At 39.8% G+C, this 22,645-nt stretch overlaps 1 protein-coding gene across 1 annotated transcript in view; it reads left to right on the top strand.

Moving 5' to 3' along the window:
• The first annotated feature begins 2,754 nt into the window (after nucleotides 1-2,754).
• LOC308092516 (AN1-type zinc finger protein 3 homolog) overlaps nucleotides 2,755-22,645 on the top strand; it is a 33,887-nt gene continuing 13,996 nt past the window's right edge. The window contains exons 1-3 of the mRNA XM_080438453.1: nucleotides 2,755-3,102; nucleotides 16,461-16,501; nucleotides 18,781-18,969. Coding sequence (XP_080294579.1) covers nucleotides 3,035-3,102; nucleotides 16,461-16,501; nucleotides 18,781-18,969 — 298 coding nt within the window. The 5' untranslated portion in view covers nucleotides 2,755-3,034. The remainder of the gene's footprint in view (nucleotides 3,103-16,460; nucleotides 16,502-18,780; nucleotides 18,970-22,645) is intronic.

The following is a 22,645-nucleotide window of genomic DNA, read 5'->3' as shown; positions in this document are numbered from 1 at the left end:
CGATCTCCCAATTCTCACATGGTCTCAGTTCTCGGGATCTAAAATGCAGACAACACAATCAGACTAGAGTAGACTGAACGACACACTGGTCCTGTGAACTGAGAGACAACACACCTCTCTCATACTATTTTAGGGTGCTTTCCCGCAGTGTTTTGAACCCTATTGTTTTTGTTAGTATTATTCTGCACTAAAAATATCTGGATCATATATATACACAGCACAAGACCGGCAGCGGATACCAGCATAAGGTGCCGAAGTGGTAACACATAGCAGTAGGTGTGTACCCCCGCCACTATGGGAACCTGTGCTGTGCTACAGTATGTGGAAGATTGCTCAGTTTTGTGACTGCTACGGGAACATCAGCCCTATACAACACGTGTAGAGATAATGTTGAAAAATGTGAGTGTCCCCTTAAGCAAATCAAAGGGAAATGTATTCTGAGGGTCAAGAACCTGGGCTAGGCCACAAATCATTAGAGCGATACGGAACGTTTTCCGGCCATATAACACTGTGATTTCTTCAGCTTTTCCACAGGCAATATCTGAGCATTGTGAAGATAATACTCGTAGGACTCTTATATGCCAAATACGTGGTCTTTTTTTAAACCCTATTAAAATAAATCATAAAACACGGCCAATATACAAGCTTGTACTTTGGATATTTTTGAAGGGATTTTTTTTTGTGCTTATAATGATGTCCAAAATAGGGATGTCAAGGTGAAAGTGGTTACCGTCCTGCCACTGTCCCTGCCTGACACTTTGAATATCTACCTGGGGACGATTTTCTACTAAAGATATCTGCAGGCGAAAAGCATGGAAGGGATCCCTTTATCCCTGTCCAATTTCCCCATGAGGGATCATGCATTGTTTTACCTTGTTATGAATGTAGCTGTTTTAGAGAGAGCCAACAATAATTAAGCAATACGTCCTACATAGCTGTTAAAGAGAAGTGAGGGGGAAATAATATAATTGGTATACATATATTGTAGAGGCCTGGGTTATATAGAATTGCACATACATCTTCTATGCTTTATTTCAAAACGCACACAACTTTGTATATGGGTCATCAATAGTCCTTATGGATTTTTTTGTATTGTCTGGTTGGCCAATTGTGTAAAGGATTTTCTATTGTTTGGAAAATCAGATACACTAAGGTGTGTTATAGCTCAAGGATGAAACTTCCCCACGCTGAGCTAGATATCAACCCACCTACTCCATAATCCAGATATCCCTGCTCTACATCAGAGGTTCACAAAGTGGGGTCCGGAGACCCCCCAGGGGTCCTTTAGGGAGTTCCTGGGGGTACCCAGCAAAATGAGCTAAAATGGCATCAAAATCAGTTTAACCACTTTAACCCTATATAGGGTGTACCAACGTCGCGTCATCAAAAGTTCGCCACGCGCCCTGTTTGACGTGACAGCCCGTGAGGGGTCAGTCCCAGGCACAGAACATTTAAAAATGGGGGTCTGCGGCCCAATACCTTTAACTCTATGCCCTATATACATTAATTGGGGGGCCTTGACATGAAAAAGTTTGAGAATGACTGCTCTACATAACCCCATTCGGATGCTATCAATGCATTGAATGGGACATTTTCACCTTTTATCAGACATTCACTACAGCAGTGGTTCTCAACCTGTGGGTCGGGACCCCCAGGGAGGGGAAAGAAATACCATTACTGCATCAAAAGTAATCACTCAACCTATACTATAAAAACTGGTCAAACATTGGCCAAATTGTCAAATAATTTTAGAAAGAGGCAAAAAAATGTGAACTTGTAGATCTGCTATTTTCACAATATTTATTTGTGGAACAGGGTTGAACAACATTTAAGTGCTTGTCAGGGTGGGGGGGGGGATCCCCAGTTCAAATATGATTATTTTGAGGGGTCACAGCCTGAAAAGTTTGAGAGCCACTGCTCTACATAGGCCTAGTGTGGGCTTTGAAATGCTGACTGTTAGCAGGAGGATAGTATTGAATGGATCATACCATGTTAACCAGGGGAGCTGCAAACATTCCCAACACGAACGCAAACCAATTTAAAGCCCTTGATGCATGTCGGTAATTAAAATATGTTGGGCTTTTAGTGTCAAAAAGATATGCATAATTACAGGTAATTTTCCAACTTAGAGACAGAGACTTGAGTTAAACTTTTGACTTGCAGGATTCCCCTCTCACCACCCCCCGTTCCGCAGTGGTTGGTTCCTTCCTCACTCCAGCAGTGTTGCCAGGTCTGCTTATTATAAGCGACTTTGGGCTTGTTTCTAAAGTGTAGTTGCTTATTTGGACTTGCTTCCTAATGTTATTTAAACCAGTGTTTTGTTTCGCAACATTTTCAAATAAAGGACCCCCAAATTAATTATTTGTCCACGGAACCCCATCTAAAAATATTTTTGTGTTTTCAAAAATATATTAATTGATTGATTGAATACTTTATTAACAGTTTGCAAAAAAAAATGCTAAAAAGGATTGAAACCAAAAAGCACATTGGCTTGGTCCTGTGTATTCAATTCATAGCAGCATACAACATTTTTCACTTTTTTTCAAGATTTTATTGAAAATAGCAGATCTACAAGCTCACAACACGTCACATCGCGAAGCGTTGTGAGCTTGTAGATCTGCTACTTTCAAATATCCGACTTATATTCAGGTAGGTTAGTGCTCATGTGGCCGCTTCTTTTGGGCTTGTTTTCATAGACCCTGTTGCTTCTTTCTCTCGCGGTATCTGGCAACACTGCACTCCAGCTGACCGGGCACTGGTGGTGGATGGATGTTGTCCGTCGTTTAGTTTGTCCAGCTGTCATCATTTCTGTCCATTTTACACCCGGTTCTAAGTGCCATTGTCTCCGGGGCCGCACGTGTCGGCGAGGCGTCAGACAGTTCTCCGCAGACCCTTTTTTACAAAGAGACATTTGACCGTCGCAAAGTGCCTCCGTTTGAAACGACCCAAGGAAACCTTAAAACAAAAAAATAACGAACCGAGGCCCCGACCGCGTCCCCGGACTCAACCTGCTACGCCGAGGCCGAAGAGCGACATGGGGGACACGGGCAGCGAGCCTCCCAGTAACGGTATCCCCCCACGCTGTCCCTGTGGGTTCTGGGGGTAAGAGAACTAACTAATAACCCGCTGCTGTCGCTTTTGCTTGTGGGGTTGTCTGTCTCGGCTAGCTTGAGTCGCTAGCCACCGACGCTAGCCTTTCTGGTTGTAGCTCTCTCCCCTCCTCCTCATTGTTTTGTACTGTTAGCTGATAGCTGGCTAGCTAGCTACCTAGCCAAGTCATTCTTTACTACTACTGTACTCTGAAGCCTGGGGGAGGTGCAGCTTTGCCAGGTGTTGTTGTCACCGACAGGTGTGACAAATGATTGATTGTCAACCCGTGTATAAAACCTAAACTAGATAACATTAACTACTAGGCCTACAATACATAGTATATAGTTGTAGTAGGTAGGTATTTAGGTTGTAGTTGTATGCTGTGTCTTAACTGAATTGATTGTGAAACCAACACCACAGCTCGGTAATGGCTTCGTTATAGTTTCTGACAGTCATCATCATTTTGAATTAGTATGTACTAGGCCCAGTGGTCTTTGAAGTGGGGTCCAGGGACCCTCTGGGTTTCTTGATGCGGTTCCAAATGGACCCGTAGAGGTCGGGTCCATTTGGTTCCATTTGTATGCTCTCAGGGTTATTATGGGGGTCCTTGAAATGAAAAAGTTTTTGAACCACTTTACTAGGCTATCAAGCTTGCTATGTGGTTGGATAGATAAGAGGACCCTGCTTCACCGACCCGGCCTTAACGTTAACAGAGGAGTTAAAGCCCTCAAGAGGCCCAGCCCCTTGTTTGTACAATGATCTGAAAAACACATGGGGAAGTGAGGGTGCCTACAGCCCTCTGGCAAGAACAGGCAACCCAACTGTTGCAATTACTGAGTCATATTGGCTGCTACAGTTTGGCCTTGTCACTTAGCACCTTGAGAGGATATTAAGCAAGACTATTTTCTGTATTAATTATGTCTCATATGGCAACCAGGGTTTGTTTACAGCCAAACCTTACCGACCAGTAATATCTAGCTGTGTGTCAGTGTTGCAAAACAAATTTCTGTGTAATGCCTAGTACTAAGTTACTGGGTCAAGTAAGTTACTGGGTCAAGTAATCTTCTTGACCCACTTAACTTACATGACCCTTGTCAGTTTTTGAGAATCTACCATATTTAGGTTGAATGTTTTTTTTGCAAATCCTGCACCAGTTGCAATCAATGCACTATTTTCTATGACTACAAAATATAACATTTTCATCTGAACCCAAACTTCTAAGGCTAGTTGTTAATGGCAGCCAAATGTGTCTGAGTCAGAGTGTGACCATTTATCACTTTTGGCCATATTTGTGTAGCCTCCACATTTCAGGTGTGAATAAGTCTAAATATTTTGATGCTTTCCTGCTTTACTCAAACTTTTCAAATGCTGAATTGGTACCCTGCCAACTATTAAACAGAGGCTGTAAACAAAGTAGTTGAAATCTATAAGTGATTTAACATTTATGTTTTGACATATGGCTTTGTTGTCCTGTAGGACAAAGTTGTGGCTGAGACACGTGTCTGTCCGTCCATGAACAGCTAATCTCTGGCACCGTTGGCCCGCTCGACGTGAAACTGTGCACACACACTCCCTGGATGCCAGAGCAGAACCTCTACCCCAAATGTTTCACATCGGCCTGTTACAGCGCCACCAGGAGGCCGATTTTTGCCAAACACATTTTTGTAATATTACTCCTACAGATAACAGGCTGCATTTGTACCTATAACTGGACAGATTAGCATGAAACTTTGCAGCGCAGGCACACTAGAGGCCAAGAAAAAACCTCTGCCCTGCATTTTTCACATCAGCTTTTTATAGCGCCACCAGGAGGCTGATTTGTGCTAAATGCATTTTGTAAAAACAGATTATTTTACATCACGCAAATCGGTACACATTATCTCTATAGTCATGTGATCCACACGAATCTGGACGATTTTTCATATTCCATTCTGATTGGTGAATTCCGAACATTGTTGGCCCACAATAACCTACCTGACCTGGCATAGACCTAGTTTATAATCGACCAAATTGATTAGTCTGATTAACCACATAACCCTGTATTATACTTTGTTGTACAATGGTGGTGTACAAAAATAGTGAATTTAGCCTATCTACAAGGTCACAATGCATTGCAATGCAACATGTTGAGTTTGTAGATCTACTATTTTCTCTATAAAAAAAGGTTAATTTCATCGTAATCGAAGCATACGTTTGAAGTAACTAGAAGTAATACAGATTTAAAATCATATCGCCCAGCTATAGTAGTGTCCCACACTAGCCACTAACGGCACCAAAAGGGCTGTGATTGGCATCTCACATGGTGTTATATTAGCCAGAACCAACTGTGTCAAGTGTAATGTGGTTGATGCAGCGTGAAATAGGCTCTTCAATTCCCAAGTTGAAATACCCCAGATTTGCCAGTTGAGTTTGAAAATTAGATCCATTTCAAGTGGGAGATCAGGAGAAGATGGATGCATTTGCAGTTTGCACTGTGCAAAAAATAAAGGAATTTCCCTATGGGGATTTGTAAAAGGTAATGTTCTTTACTCTTGCTGCTCAAGTGGTGCAGGTGAGTGGACATTCTATGGGTTTGAGGCAGACAACAGTGGCAGGTGTTGAATATGAAGTGCCAGCCAGTGGCCAGTCACCATGAAATAATGTGGAATCTCTAAGCAGAACTATAAGACAGTGGTTCCCAAAGTAGGGTCTGTCCCACAGGGTTCCTTGAGGGGGTTTCAGGGGGTCCCCACTCCTCAGCTAAAATGTTGATGGTTAAACACCAAATGGACCCTTCCAAGTATGTGACTCTGAGAGTGTAAAAATGTTACATGTTAAATGTTACACAGATTACAGTTTGTACACTCTTGGTGTAATGGGCATCCGTGGCCTAATGCATTACCAACTGGGGGTCCATGAAATGGAAAAGTTTGAGAACTACTGCTATAAGAGACTTAATCCGCTAAGGAATAATGGAAGAGGGGAGGAAAATGTTCTGTCACGTGTTTGATAAAGAATGTTAACTGCGGGCTCTAAATACCCATCACCACCTGCACACGTGATCCCCCCCCCCACACACACACCACACGCCTGCATGCCATCGCCTGTAGAACTGGTTTATCAGATGCCAGTTTGTTTTTACAACATCTGTCATTCTGTCATCTGGGGGGGGGGGGGGGGGTTGTTAAACATTACTCTTAATTCTAAACCAGTGGTTCTCAAACTTTGCCCATGGACCCCCATCTGAAAATATTTTGTGCCAGGGACCCCCATACAAGATTTGTTTTGTTAAAATATTAAATTTCTACAAATATTTCAAGATTTGTTTTGGTAAATGGCAGATATACAAGCTCACTTGTCGCCGATGTATATACAGTATATAGGGTTAAAGTGGTTAAACATTTTGTGGGGACCCCCTGGAACCCTCGCAAGGACCCTGGGACTCCCCAGACCCCACTTTGAGAACCACAGCTCTAAGCAATGGTACAGGTAACTGCCAAAACAAAACCCACTTTGGTCAGTAATGAATGCAAAGAGGGCAATGGGTCACATTTCTCAATAATATCACAATTATACATGTTAGAAAAATGTGAAACTCCTGAACAACATTTTCAGCTCAGATTCTATAAATGAGAATCATTGAAGGAAAGTCACATTTTTCTGGCATGGTTTGTTTGGTCCATGGGGGTTGTGAAGGCAAAAGGCAGTGGCACCAAGTTCAAAGTGACTTTGAGTGATCACTTTTATTCTGTGTTGAATCATTTCTACCCAGTTGGGAGTGGTCGCTGCCAGGATGACAGCTTTCCCTCTCATGGTGAAACAATGGCATTTTACTAAACTCTGTAGAAAAACCTGGATGTGTGGTGGTGAAAATGTAAAATGTTTTAATTAAAATTAGAGTAGATCACTGGTTCTCAAAGTGGGGTCAGGGAACCCTTAGGGGTCCTTGAGGGGGTTCCAGGGGGTCCCCGACCAAATGAGGATCAGTTATTATCCACTTTAAAACTATTTTATACTTTAGCTACCCCAAAAACAATTAATCAAACTAATCGATTTGATTATGAAAAACAAATCAATTTGATTATAAAAAGTTATTGATAATTTAGTGAAATAATGTTTACATATCATCTGTTAATGTGTTGGATTCATGTTAATGTGTATTTTCAGACATTTAACCACTTAAACCCTCAATACTTAGTCAACTTTACTTGACCTTTGACTCTGCACTTGGTCTGCTCTCCTCTACCCCAAATCTCTTAGCTGAAAATAGTCGATCTACAAGCTCACAATGCGATGTTGTGAGCTTGTAGATCTGCTATTTTCGTCTGATGTTCCCCCCAAAATAGGGATGCTAGGGTTCCAGTGGTTAATGTGAAGGGGGGGGAAAAAAGTTCCTATCACTCTGGTGGCCCTCTGTAGTAACTCTGAGGACCCTCTATGGGTCCAGGACCCCCTGTTGAAGAAGACCCATGTGCTAGAGGAACTGGCTTGTAAAATGGAGCAGGCGCAACTGGGGACTGCAAGTATTAATGTGGTGGTCGGAACCATCGGACTCGAAACTGGCCATTAAAAATACAATTGACTTTCTAAAGAGTTTCGAACAGTTAAAGGCCTATTATAAAAGTGTAGTCAGAAGAATTCCAATACGGTGTGGTGGCTAAATAATTTGATTGGCTACACTTTGCCCGTACACATTGGCTCAATAAACAGACAGGGATGATAGATGTACAATTATTAACAGACTCGTCGTAAATGTGTAGTGAGATTAATGATGGGTGCCTTCTTTAGCTAGGTCAGGTGTTGCACCTGATCCATTTCTCATGCTGTTAATGTGACACAACCAAATGTATGCACAAATATGTCGGGTGTCCGACATGTGTGTGTTAAAATCAGTGAGTAACAGTTGATCTTTCATGAAGTATATTTAACGGAAATGAAAGATCAACACTACTTGTTATGACCCCAATAGGCTCCTCTCAAATGGATGCGAGGTTCTTTACATCTCTGGTTCTCAAAGTGAGGCCCGGGGACCCTCAGGGGTCCTTGAGGGGGTACCAGGGGGTCCCCAGCAAAATGTGTTAATATAGCATCAAATAAGTTGAACCACTTTAAACCTAAATACATTGGCTAACTGAAATTAGCCAAATAGCTCTGCTATTAAAAAAAAACATTTTGGGGATTCCTGGTAAGGACGAACGATTCATCCTTTTCAAACCGAAATCGCGATTTGAAACCATGCGATTAGTGAATCGCAAAGGCAGCGATATATATTTTTTAAATCAAAATATTCATTCCTGCATTAATATTATACCAAGAGCCAACGGAATGCACCCGCGGGACTTGTCTCCTTTGATCCAGAGTGGCGCAGCGAAACTCTGCGGTGCCGCACGTAGTGGAAAGTTTTTCTATTCGGTGCGACGCAAGCATAAATCAGACTTAAAACCTAAATATATCAATTGAAAGGAATCCCGCTTTGTAAAAAACACCATGGCAACAAATACTTTTTCTTCTGTAATCAACAAATATCTCTGTTCCATCTCTATTATGCTTCCCTCTAACACATAGCGTTGTTGTTCTTTAGTTCCTATACATTTTGTTTCTGTATGTGTAACTTATATTTTTCCCATTATTGTTATGAACTTTGTATCGTTGTTACTTATGTATTCTGAGTTTTTGACTTGCCAATGCGTAGTGAATACAGTGTACATTAGAAGACAGTAGGCACATAAATGCATAAAGTAGACATCATATCAACCTAATTCTACTGATCTTTAAAATCAATATTAAAACTGTAGGTTACTACAGTTTCTGTCCAGTGGACGCATACTATTGTACCTAGACTTACCAAAAAAACGTCATTATTATTGTAGTTATTATTTATTTATTGGTGTATTTATTTTTGTAAATTATTCAGGATTTGGAAGATACATGTTGGAAGCAATGAAGCAATTCATAGCTTTTAGTTCTCAACCTTATTAGAATCTAGAGCAGTAAATGAATGGTATATGATGTTCCATTACTTTTTAAACGTACCCAGTGAATACTAAACTGAAGCTTGACTGAAAAAAATGAAATGGGAAAAGTTATATCGCGAATCCAATCGCAATATCGGTTCGAAAAATAGCAATTTGATTTTTTTCTCCAAATCGTTTAGTCCCTGGCACAAAATAGATGGGGGTTCACAGCCATATTAATTTGGGGGTCCTTGACATGAAAACGTTTGAGAACTACTGACTTGCATCAATATGATGATCAAACTTAGGCTGCAGCTCGCACAAAAAAAAAAAGAAAAAAGAAGACGTCTGGAAATCGTATAATACTCGGCCATCCAGCCAGTGGCCAATGCTTGTGGAACACCATGTGCAGCACATTAACCAGACAAGTTTTCTTTTGGAGTTTTATCACAGCATTCTCTCCCATTATGTCACTGTGATTGCTATGCATGAGACTGCACCTTCCACCACCCATGAACAAAATACTAGATGTCACTTCTTAGAGACACAATCTATTAATGTCACTCTCCACCTGCAGATATTCAGGTGACTTTGCACAAGTGTACATTGAAGCGGTTCTGCTGCCACATTGTGGAAAAAACTCCTATTTAGGCCCTACAAATGTGTAATTCTTTTCACAGCTGTCATAATGGCATTAGGCTACTTTTTGACTCAAAAGGTTTGAGTCACATTATCCTATCGTTTATTCGTCACCAGGGATATGCACATGCAAATCAAAGTAATTTATTCTACTGATATTAACCCATTAAGCCCGGGAAAGCCTATACATTGTTATACCTTTTTAGAACCGGGAAAGCATCCGTGTCATTTTAGATGTAGCTATGAATATAGCAACGGGAATTCGTTCAAATTCTTGGAATAAAACAATTTTTCTGAAAACTTTTAGGTTAGGATTCAGAAGGCCTAAAATTGGCCTCAGGTCTAAGTGTGTTAAGAGCGATTAATCAATTAATAGACCATACATCCTTCAACAATAATTAATCATAATTACACCCACTAGGCTTACCCTAAAATGAGAAGCCTTTAAATGGCACTATAGCCTAAACAGGCTTGTGTAATTGCAGTCAGCTGTTGTTTCTGCATGCTGTACTGTTTTCTAATATGTATTGTACAGTGCTGTGGAATTTCCCCAAAGAAAATGAATGAAAAGCTAAATAATAAAGTCTAAAGCCACAGTGTATTAGTTACGATTAGTCAGAGTTTTAATTCAGTCGGGTAACAGCGCTGTCATTTTATGTTTACAATTCAATAAAAACCCTGGTCTGCGTTCTGGGCTCACAGGAGTATTCAGAGCTCAGCCTGAGGGTTGCCTGCCATAAAATGTGTTTGTAACTCAGACAGAAAGCCTTTAAGAACTGTTTCACTGTCTGACGCATTGGTGAAGATACCTGTGTTTTGGCACATGAATACAATTTAAAAAAATACTATCTGTTTGGATTATCATTGTGATAATTGACAGGGGACGGGGGGGGATATTGCAGATACCGATAGTAGGCTGATAGATCGGTGCCACTGCCATCCCTAGGTGATTTATCCATGGATCTATTTTCAGGACCGTTTATTTGTATCCATCTTCTACAGATGACTCTTCTTCTTGACATAAAAACATATTCTGTGCTATAGTGTAGCTACTAGCTTGGTACCATCCTTTAACAGCATCCCCGATCTTTCTATCTTTTTGGTGGTCTCTAATATCTGTGAAGCAGGCACACTCAGGTCGACTCTGTGCCGTTTTGATTGGTGGCTCAGGATGTGGCTCAGAAGCCTTAATTGCGTTTGACATTTAGCAGGAGATGTCAAATTAATCCCTGCTTCCCACTTTAGTTATTCCCCCCTTGAGAGCGGCAGGCTTGATTGGCTCCAAGTGATCCGAGACATGGGAGCCAAGGGGAAGGAAGGGGAGTGGAAAAGTTAAAATGAAAGGACAAAGAGGCTTGTTTGCCTTTTATTTATTTCCCCCCCACTTGTCGCCTTTATTCTCTCAACTTGGCATCAGAAATGAGTCTCTCGGAGTCTTAATGACCCTCTCGCGGCACACAGTTTCTTGGTGAAATGGATGTTATACAATTGGAGAGCGTCAAGCTCGGTTTGGATTTTAAATTGAACTTTAATGAAGCTAGGATGATTAAGGTCTGGGTCTTACCCGCTCGTGTTAGTGGACGAGACAAATGTTCAATATCAAATGTTCTTCTAATAAAGATTGCTTATTTGTGTTGTGCAGACCCCATCTGAGAGAAATGTTAAGTCAATGAAACTACCAGTCTATATTCTGTAGAACCAAGCCTAATGTTATCAGTACTGAATGAAGGGTAGCAGCATTGTCCTTGCAGGTGTGCGTTGTTTGTATTGGCTGTGTTAGAAGGGTCTGAGTGGCTGTTTATCTGCAGTGCACTTTGTAGCCTAAACGCGTGTTCCATTTGTTTCTAACCAGGGCTACATGATCTGAAGTCTTGAAGAGTAGCAAAATCCTGTGCATTCACTTTTATGGAGCACCAGAATACCAGTCGATATACAATTATTTCTGTACAGTGCCTCCCAGAGAAATGGCATGCCTACCCATATACCAAAATGATTCTACATATTTAAATTGTTTATTTAAAAAAAAAAAGGCAGATCCACCAGCTCACAACACATCACATTTAGGCCTGTCAGAATTATTACATAATCGTCTAATCAAAATTATTTTAGATAATCACAATTATTTTGCATAATCGTTTCCATGTAAAAAAAATGTTTATGCGCCATTTTCAAACACATCTACAAAAATAGATCTACAAGAATGCAGATCTACAAGCTTACAACACGTGTTGTAAGCTTGTAGATCAGCTATTTCCGCTATTTTCTTTTTTTCCCCGGAAAGTATAAACTTGTTATGAATGTGTCAGTCATAACTTTGTATTTTAAGATGTCACCTTCAGCCATATCTGCCCTGTGCAATTTGTGATTATGAAGCCTAGATTGAAATTTACTTGAGTAAAAGTACAAAAGTGTTGGCATCAAAATGTACTTAAAGTACCAAAAGTAAAAGTACTAAGCTATTTGAAAATAGCCGATCTACAAGCTCACAACGCGTCGCATTGTAGATCTGCTATTTTCAAATAGCCTAGGTATAAAATAGGGCTAAAGTGGTTCATGTTTTATAATATAATAATTTATATCTGAAAAGTAACTAGTAACTAAAGCCATCAGATAATTGTTGTGGAGTAAAAGTACAATATTTGCCTCTGAGATGTAGTGGAGTAGAAGTACAAGTATTGGAAATTGGAAATACTCAAGTAAAGTACAAATACCTCAAAATTGTACTTAAGTACAGTACTTGAGTAAATGTACTTAGTTACTTTCCACCACTGGTGGCAGTGCAGTGCTCCTGTGCTCTCAGCTGGCTGACAGAGCAGTATTGTGGGTGTACTGGCCTGGCCAGCTCCCAGGAGCACCAGTACAAAATGTGTGTAACCTTCTGTTCACTTTAGCGGCTCCCACAAGTCATTGCTGTAAGTAAGGATGCTCTCTTGGTCAACATCCCTGCTTAAATATACAAGGAGGAAAGGCAAGCATTGTCTATGTGTGATATTATGGGTATCAGACTTCATTCTAACAGGGATTCCCAACGTGAGGAAATTGAAAGTAGGCCCCCAAATAATTGGCAAAACACTTAACATTTTAATGATAATCTAACACAAAAGAAAACATTGTATTTGTTCTAACCTATTCAATCCTGGAACGCATCTACAAATGTCTTCTAAATTCTAACAGGTTTCTGTAAAAAACATATGTTGCTATCAGTGGTGCTCAAACTTTTTCATGTCAAGGACCCCCAAAATGATATGCATTTGGCCGCCGACCCCCATCTCAAAATATTTAGTTCCAGGAACCCCCAGACGCAAAGATTTGAATCACAAATGTTGGCTTTAAAAAATACATATTCAAAATACATATTCAAAATAATTGCAGATATGTCAAGGACCCCTGGGGTATTTTACAAATGTTCGCTTTAAAAAATATATATCTAAAGATTTGCACACATTTTCACGATTTTTCAAAAATGGCAGATCTACAAGCTCATAGCCGCGCTATGAGCTTGTAGATCTGCTATTTTTGAATAGCCAAAGAAATCTAAAATGACAGAGATGCGTTCCTGGATTGAATGTGTTAAATTAGACTGACAGCATATCTGCCAGTTCCAGCTCTCTCACTAAATTATTGAGGTGATTTTACCTCTTAAGTCAGCAGTATAACAACTTAATACCCTTCTAGGCATATTGTTGCTGTCAGGCAGAAACTTTGTACGTAGGTCCAAAACTGTAACTTTTCACAAAATGTCAAACAATTACCTGTGATCCAAAGTAGTTATTATTTTGTCTCAAGCTCTTGTTAACCCTTTAAATTGTTTCTCTGGCTGATACTGACCTACTTATTTACTTTTCAATATTCATAAAACTCAAGACACACTTAACCACTTTCACTTAAAAAGTAAAATAGCAGATCTACAAGCTCACACTACTTTTGTTTCACCCTTTAAGGCACCCTTTAAATCTGCTATTTTTAGAAAAATCTTGAAAATGTGTGCAAATCTTTTATATAAGTTTTTAACCCAAATCTTTGCTTCTGGGGGTCCCTGGAACAAAATATTTTTAGATGGGAGGGGGTCCGCGGACAAATACATATTATTTTGGGTGTCCTTGACATGAAAAAAGCTTGAAAATCATTGATAATATAGCAACATAAGTAAAAACTAAATTTAAAAAAAACTTTAGGAAAAAAAAACTTTTAGGAAAGACATTTGTAAAATCCCCAGAAGCAAAGATTTGAGTTAAAAACTTTCGCTTTAAAAAAGTATATATATATATATATATTCAAACTAAAGATTTGCACACATTTTCACGATAAAAAAATAAAAGAATCGCAGATCGCAGATCTACAAGCCGTGCTACGAGCTTGTATATATGCTATTTTTATATAGCCAAAGAAATCTTAAAATGACACGGATGCGTTCCTCGGTCTTAAAGGGTTCATCAATGTAGTATGATGAAGAAGGGCATTAATTTACGAAAAAACATAAAAGAACGTTGAAAAATGGAGATACAAGGTCTCTGCCCGACAGCAGTGAATATAGCCATCCTTCCACCTGTCAGCTCTCCCCTTCCTGTCAGTCAAGCCGTGGTGCCGGGTCCAGGATATGCCAGTCTTTGACAATCAAAAGCTGTCATTAGCACAGCAGCGGTAGGCTTACTATGAGCGCTTACTGATTGCCTAGGAAACTGCTCAGCCCCAGGTCACAGTAACAAGCACACAATCCGCTAATGTCTTTTCTTTTTCCTTTTTTTCTGTCCGTCTGCCTACCCTCTCTCCATGTCTGGCTGTCACATTCCACTCTCACATTCATTCTGCCGCTGTCGACTTTTCTCACTCTGTCTCTTTAATTAGCGTATGATTTTGATTACCTGTGATCAAGAAGGAAGATGACAGGAAATTGTTCGTTGTTTACTGGTGGTTGACTTCACTCCCACCTGCTTGCAGTGGTGGAAAGTAACTAAGTACATTTACTCAAGTACTGTACTTGAGTTCATTTTTGTGGTGCTTTTACTTGAGTTTACTTGAGTATTTATTTTATTTTTTTACTTTAATATAGTACTCGACTACATCTGAGAGGCAAATAAAAAAATACTTTTTGCTCCGCTAAAATTATTTGAAAACTTTTAGTTTCTTGTAACATTTTCAGAATTGGATTATTAATACAAAACATGCATTTTTTTAACAAGTTGGACAGATTTTTCACTTTTACTCAAGTAAAATGTTTAATGCAGGAGTTTTACTTGTAACCGTGTATTTTTACACTGGTATTTGCTACTTTTACGTTAGTAAAATAAAATCTGAGTACCGCTGGTCCCCTCCTTTCCTTGGGGGTGACGGACGGACGGACAGACTGGAGGGTTTTTGACTGTTGCAGGCAGAGTAGACCCTGCATTTAGAAACGGGGACAAGGGTGTGCAGCCGAGCGCCCAAAATAAATAGGATGTGACTGATAGCAGTGACCGTCACGCCCGCTGTGCCCAAAGAGTCCGCCCAGACATCTATCTAGAGAGTTGCACCGTGGAAAAGATAGCCGCTGCCAATTTTTATAATTGGGAGATAAAAATATGTAATTTCTCAGTGAATCGTTATTATTTAAAGACTGTGTGAAATACAGTATCTTTTCCCCCCAAGAATGTGGTTGAATCAACTGCTGTTGTAAAACTCGGTAATTAAACATGCTCCTGTCAAGGATCCCCCACATTGATGCCTATTAAGCTGTGTAACCACCCCCCCCCCCTCTTGAAACATTGCATTGCAACTCGTGAGCTTGTAGATCGACTATTTTCAAATAGACGGATTATAATAGCCGGAGTATATAATGGGGTTAAATTGTTTAAACTGCCTTAGTAACAAATTATTTAGCTGGGGATCCCCTGGAACCCCTTCAAGGACGCCTGGGGGTCCTCGGACAACAACCGCTGATATAACACTGAGTAATTTTTGCTCTTTTCAGACTTAAGTGTATTCTCGGACACACTTTTATACAGTTTATAAACTATATTGTTAGTCCTGCAAAAAGAAAATGGTGTAAATGTAAAATCCAAAATAAAGTAAAAAAATGCACTTGGGACTGCAAACCTTGCCCTACTACCTTGAACAGATTAACTGGAGTTAATCATATTTTCGGAGCAGCAAGTTTAATGAAAATCTGTCCATCTATTCTCAATTCTGAGTCGACCTTTACCTTGTGACCTTGACCTTTTTGGCCCAAAGGTCAATCATCTCTTCATTTAATTGAGTTAATCATCCGTTCTGCAGTTGCTTTGTTAGCAGTCAGACCTTGACCTTTATTGTGACTTTAGCCATACAAATGTTGGACAAAAGTTTAATTGACTGATCAGTCCTTCCAAGTTGCATAAAAATCTGCCCCTCTGTTCTCAGATAATCTTGCAAATAAGCAGAGACAGGACTGATTACAATAGCCTGCGTAGTGCTGCTAGATGGGCTAAACATTTAGCTAAAATAACCCAAGTTCAATGCTATTTGTACAGCGTGGCTCTGTAAGAGGCTAGCCGTCTATAAGAGGGTCTGTGTGTGTGTGTGTGTCTACCTGAAGCTAGACCGATCAGTAGCACATTTCTTGTACACACTGCCAGTAGGCAAAATTTGTACCACTCATTTATTTTTCACGTTTTTTATATGTTTGGAAATATACATACTTACATCGGGTCGTATGCCTAATGGAGATTACTGTTGTGATTGATATGCCAGAAAGAACATTATAAAAGCCATTCCCCTGCTTAAGGCCTCCTGCTGCAGCTTATTGCCATATTTGATTAACGCATGTTCTTTATCTGTCCTCAGGTCGAGCAAAACCATGAACCTCTGCTCAAAATGTTTTACAGGTACGTCTTTATAGTTCTGTTCACTTATGTATTGTTTTCAATTTGAGCTGTTTGGAGAAATCTTTAAATGAGGCATAATCATGGGAAATCTTTCTAGAATTGGAATTTGTTATGAATAGTGGTGAAAAGGTTTGGGAATTCTATGAATTGATTGCTGTTAACCTTATCAAATGATAATTGATTATTTTCCTGAGAACCAGAATTTCCCTCAGGATCAATAAATCAATCTGTCTATCTATAACATAAAAAGAAACAGAAAATTGCTATTTCTGGCCTGGTCTTTTTAAATTGACCTAATAAAGTTACCCAAACCAGTAATTCACCTATAAAAAAAAGCCAGTCTTCAAATATTAAAGATAAAAGATTATAGAACCGACTATAAAAATTAAGGTTTGAAAAAAGAAGGGGGAAAAAATCTGCTGTGCGAGTTCTCACGAGACTGGGCACATGTAACCTTAAAGGACAACTTTGTTTTTTTACAACCAAGGTTTATGTTTTAGCTTGTAATTAAAGTAAATAAAAGATGAGTGTTAAACATTTTTCATTTACTGCTTTATATAGTTTTAGCAATTTTCGGGATCTTTTTTACAGTGGGCGGGGGCATTCGGGCAGGTGGCTAAATGTCTTTTTTTACACTAACCCGGTGATTTATTTATTATTATTTACAGTAGCTCTTTGAGCCCCCAATAACTCACATCTGGCCATCAAAGACCACGGGACCTTTTTTATTGTGTAAAAAATACATATTTAGCCACCTGCCCGAATGCCCCCGCCCACTGTAAAAAAGATCGTGAAAATTGCTAAAACTATAGAAAGCAGTAAATGATTTTTTTTACACATCTTTTATTTACTTTAATTACAAGCTAAAACATAAACCTTGGTTGTAAAAAAACAAAGTTGCCTCGCGAGAGGCAGAAGGAATAAGTCTCCCCTCAAGGCTTAACTTCATTGTACGACGGTGTCGCACGCGAACACGAGCAAATCTACAAGTCCACAATGTGTATTTAATCATCACATAACGTCACTTTAATCGATTCAAAATGATAACGGGCGATTCAATTGGTAGTGATTGCAGACAGTTTACAACGAGACTCGACCACCAAAAACAGGATGTAAAAACTATGTATGGTCTTTTGTACCTCACGGTAAAACTCCCTCCGTGTCACATTTCTCTAGTAGCCTACCTTATTTTGATTTAAACCAAAAACATATAGATTGGTTTGATTATAATTTCCTGTTTCATGTCGAGGTAAAGATTGTTCCAACTTTGAATGGATCGAACCCACGTGGTACGTGGTGTTTTAAAAGGAATATTCGAAAGTCGTTTTTGGCCAATAATGGCAGCACTAGTTCTTGTCAAACAGTTCTTAAATTGAACTGTGGACCCTTTTAACATACTATAGAATTTCATTAATTGATAGTTGTTAACCTTATCAAGCAATCGTCAATTAATTGATTATCAATGATTTTCCTGAGAACTTGAATTTCCCTCTTGATCAATAAAGGTCTATCGATTGCATAAAAAGCTGAATATAGCTTATGATAATATAATACAGAATGCATGTTATATTCCATCAAATATGTATTGTACCATTTGAGAAACAGGCATTTTTGTAGCTTAACAAAAATAGAATATGAACTAGAATATTATGTAGGCTACTTTAACAGGAGGAAAAAAAGCATTAGCACTAGCAGCATTAAAATAATCCCTCTTGAAATGGGAAAGGCGACGGTAAAACTGCCCTTGAGCAAAGCACCTACTGTAACCCCCAAACTCTCCAGTGTCGATGCTTACTTAGTGGTGTACTCCTGGGCACCTCCCTGGTGTAAATGTGTGTAACTGTGTGAGTATGAAGCAGGGCCCACTTGAAAGAGATGGGAATCTTAATGTGACTTACTCTGGTTAAATAAATGGTAAAACGGTCAGTTAATTGTTGGAATTTAAATAAAATGGCCAAAATTCTTAAATAAATGTATAGTGGTTTAATTGTTAATGTATCTGATGGAATGACATCTGACTCAACTATGCTAACCAACACTAGGGCTGTCTAAAACCGACATACAGAACCAATAACCGACTTAATCTTGGTCACGTAGGTTAATCGAATATTTTTTATTATCTTTATAATGGAGTAAATCTATTAGTCTGATTAACCACTTAAGCCCTGCATTACACGCTGTTGTGCAAAAAAACTTTGAAATAATTGTGATATTGATTTGAAGTCATGTCGCCCAGTCCTGCCCCACACACAGACACGTTTTCACTTTTTTTCACCTAGACGTTCAGACAAAACAGCCAGACGAGGATTGTGCCCCGAAGCCCGTCCCCAGCTCCAGTAGCAGCCAATCAGACGTCTTCTGTAATGAGACAAAAACCAGCAGTAGCCAGTCCCCGATGTCGACGCCCACTACCTCAGGGGAACCTTCGCCAGCCGAGTCGACGACTCCGTCTCTATCCACACTGGAGGGTAGGACAACACTTGATATTTCAGCCAAATGATTCCTCTTTATTTTTCATCCTTTGATGCAAATGAGTAATTTCCTATCCAATTATTAATAGGGGTTTGCGCTATGATGATAATAAACTGTGAACGATTAAAACGTCTCCTCAATCTGCCTTTTCAGAGAGATCGTATACTAGGTCATGATACAGTGAGTGCACATACTATGAGTTGCAGTTCTATACCTTAATTTATACTCCATCGCACGACTGTCGTTCGTCAAAAAGAACAGATCTACAAGCTCACAACGTGTCGCGGGGATAGCGTGTTCCTCCACATACATTATGTCCTCCTGGTGAAGCTCCTCAGGTGAAGACACGTGGCTGGAGACCCCCCTGGGGGTCCGAGGGTCCTTAGGGCGGTTCCAGGGGGTCCCCTGCGAAATAACTTAATACAGCATCAAAAACAGTTTAACCTCTTTAACCCTATATACATGCTATTTAAAAATATAGACATTTTTGAATACTTCTGGAACAACACAAATCTTTTATGGGGGTCCCTCCCTAGCACAAAATATTTTCAGATGGGGGTCTGGGACCAAACTCAAAATAATTCTGGGGTCCTTAACATGAAAATGTATGAGAACTACTAGTCTACACCCTCTCTTAACTCATTCAGTGCCACTGGACGTCTAAAACGTCCGTTGATATAAGCCCTGTGTGCCACTGGACGTCTAAAACGTCCAAAAAACAAAAACGGAAACAAAATCAAAATTTTGGATAAACATGTTCAGAACCCAAGATATGATGATTTGAAGATTTGCGGCTCCATTCACTCTTTGTTTAACTTCTTACTGAAAAAGGCTGTATCTCGGCTCCTTTTTTTACAATGAATTTTGGCTGTGGCACCAAAATTCCATAAATAAGCGAGGCACTGAATGAGTTAAGACCAACTGCAAGGGTTGGCAGTGACAGGGAGTGTACTCGTATGGAGGGGATCGACATAACGACACGATAAAAATGAAAAGGATCAAAAGAGTTCATACAAAAAAAAGGACCCACAAAGCAGCAAACCAACAAAAAATCCATGTAGTCAGACAACCATATAAATCCATTACCCAGACATTTTCTCTCATTTGCTGTGTATTGCCTCTGCTAGAGGTGCCATCACCTCTCCCCCCTACTGTTTGAAATATTAGTAGTGTTTCTGAAATCTCCTGGCTTTTGGTTTCTCAGGCTGGTAGTCATTGGCCACTTTTCCCTGAGAGCTTCAGTCGATAACTCTGCCGGCAGGGTAGGTTCCCTGCAGGGAAGGCTTGGGCTGAAGTCTCTATAAGCTACATACTACTGTAGTGAAACACATTTCCTTAGGTGGGCTGATTCAGGCCGTGTATACCAGAGCTTCTCAAACGTTTTCATGTCAAGGAAATGATATGTGTTTGGCCGCAGACAGCCATCTGAAAACTAAGATTTTGTGCCAGGGAACCCCAGAAGAGAAGATTTGCGTTACAAAAACAGTTCTAAATTATTCAACCTTTTAAAAAAATAAAAAAAAAACCCGATCTACAAGCTTACATCAAATCAAGACGAGCTGTGAGCTTTTTGTGCTTCTTCTATTTTTGAATAGCCGAAGTATGAAATAGGGTTGAAGTAGTTAAACTGATTGGGATGTTATATTAACAGATTTTGCTGGTGACCCCCGGAACCCCTTCAAGGACACCTGGGGTCCCCGAACCCCACTTTTAGAAGCACTGATGTATACATTTTGATTTGGGGAGAGAGAGTAATTCATCCACATTTACCTGTTCTATTGTTAGCTGCCCACTTGAAGGCTATTTCAGTCTTTCAGTTCATTAGGGGTTGTAACTTGTAGCACCACAGGTGGTAGGATGAGGATCCCTATAATGTTTGTTTGGATTGTTTTTATTTTTCTCTGCTGAAAGTAAGTGGATCTCAGAAACCATAAGACCTGCAGCAACCTAACTGGGAGGAAGATGGGTTCAAAGTCTTGCCTGCTAATCAGCCTGATGGTGATGCTGTAACAAATAGGGCTGCAACTATGAATTCTATTCTAAGCTATTCAGCTGCCGTGTTAAGTGGTCAGATGCGTGTGCCGCGTGCATTTTCAGAGGATATTTATTTTGTCTTGGATCAATGGAACTAACGTAGTATACTTTAAGTTCCTATTTATCAGTAACGCATTCAAAACACATTTTTCAATGTTTTAAAGGAAGAAAATACCATGACATATTTTCATATGGCAGTTCATTTCTATGAAGTTGCTCACCCAGTGCATAATCCCTCATTCCGGGTTTGGGCGCTCTGGTTTGATGGCATCATGGGCTCCATTTGCATGCACAGTGTAGTGTCCTTTATGCGTCTACGTCACAAACTACCTCCGTGCGCATTTTGCGCCCATTGGTCGTAACCCTTTTCACTCGTTCATGTAGTGGGCCCCAACTGGCCCAAACTTGCATTAACAGATTTGACCACTTGTCAATCAGCGCCTCCAAAAATCCCCCCGTTCCTGGGGGCTTAGTCGAAACCAGGCTATTGCAGCTTTTTCTTTATTTTCTTTTTCCCCTCCAGAGCTGGCGATTGTAGTGACCGTTTTGCGCAGTAGAGGTGGCAGCTGTAGAGGCCCTGGCCTGGCTATATTTGTCCCGGTGGCACAGATAGAAGGGAAGCGATATGAAAGGTTATGTATTCAGAGGAGAAGGAAGACACTTACCGTTGCCAGGGCACGCTTCATCACTGTGCACAAGACAAGGTTATTTGCTGGTGAAAAAAAGAGCAGCGGAGGCTCGCTGAATAGAGGCGTTATTAAATAGACCACAGGACAATGTGCAAGAAATGAAACCAGCTCGCTCACACTGCCCTGGTCCCTGCATTGTCGTTCAGGACACTTATGTCAGCACAATCCATGATGTATGAGCCGCATCACATGGCCCTAGTTCCAAGTTTATAGATGAACCAGTGTTTTCCTTTTAAACAAGGTTAAAAACATGATGTTCAGCCTAGGGCTGAGCGACTTCAAAACCTTATCACTGTTATTTAAAACCTTTGCCTCAATTACGATTAATGAGCGATTATAATTACTTAAAATAGTGAAAATAGCAGATCTAAAAGCTCCCAACGCGCTGTACGTAAAGTATAATACAAGACTTAAGTGGTTAATCTGACTAATTGATTTAGTACATTATAAAAAATCTATTAGTATGTTTTGTATCAATGTAAGAAATATTTTTAAACAAGCTAATCGATGATTCGATTAACTACATGATCAAGATTAAGTCGGTTATTGGTTCTAAATGTCGGCTTCGATATATTTTCAGTCAGCCCTAGTTCAGTTTATTAAAACCTTTTTGTAAAATACAGTATATGCCTGAAGATATGTGACAATGTGATTCGACAAAACAAAAACATTAAAATCCATTGCACATTTAATTGTTTTGATAAATGAATAAAATGAAGAATATGGAGATACAATTTTTCTCCCTGACAACGACAATATGATACAAGTGTAATAAGATGTGAATATTTGACATATCAGAAATTATGGGAATGAAGATGAGGGTAAACAAATCTGATGCCATACCTACTTTTTAGTCGTGTAATTTAGTCAGTACCTTTACCCTATTTCTACAAGCCCCCCAGATTCTTACCCTTATCTTAACCACATCAAACCCATACCTAGCTTTAAC

This window comes from Gymnoscopelus braueri (genome assembly GCF_963280865.1).
Source record: "Gymnoscopelus braueri genome assembly, chromosome: 1".
Lineage (NCBI taxonomy): Eukaryota > Metazoa > Chordata > Actinopteri > Myctophiformes > Myctophidae > Gymnoscopelus > Gymnoscopelus braueri.
Note: the sequence above shows the minus strand (reverse complement) of the source record. Positions and strands in the feature narration are given on the sequence as shown.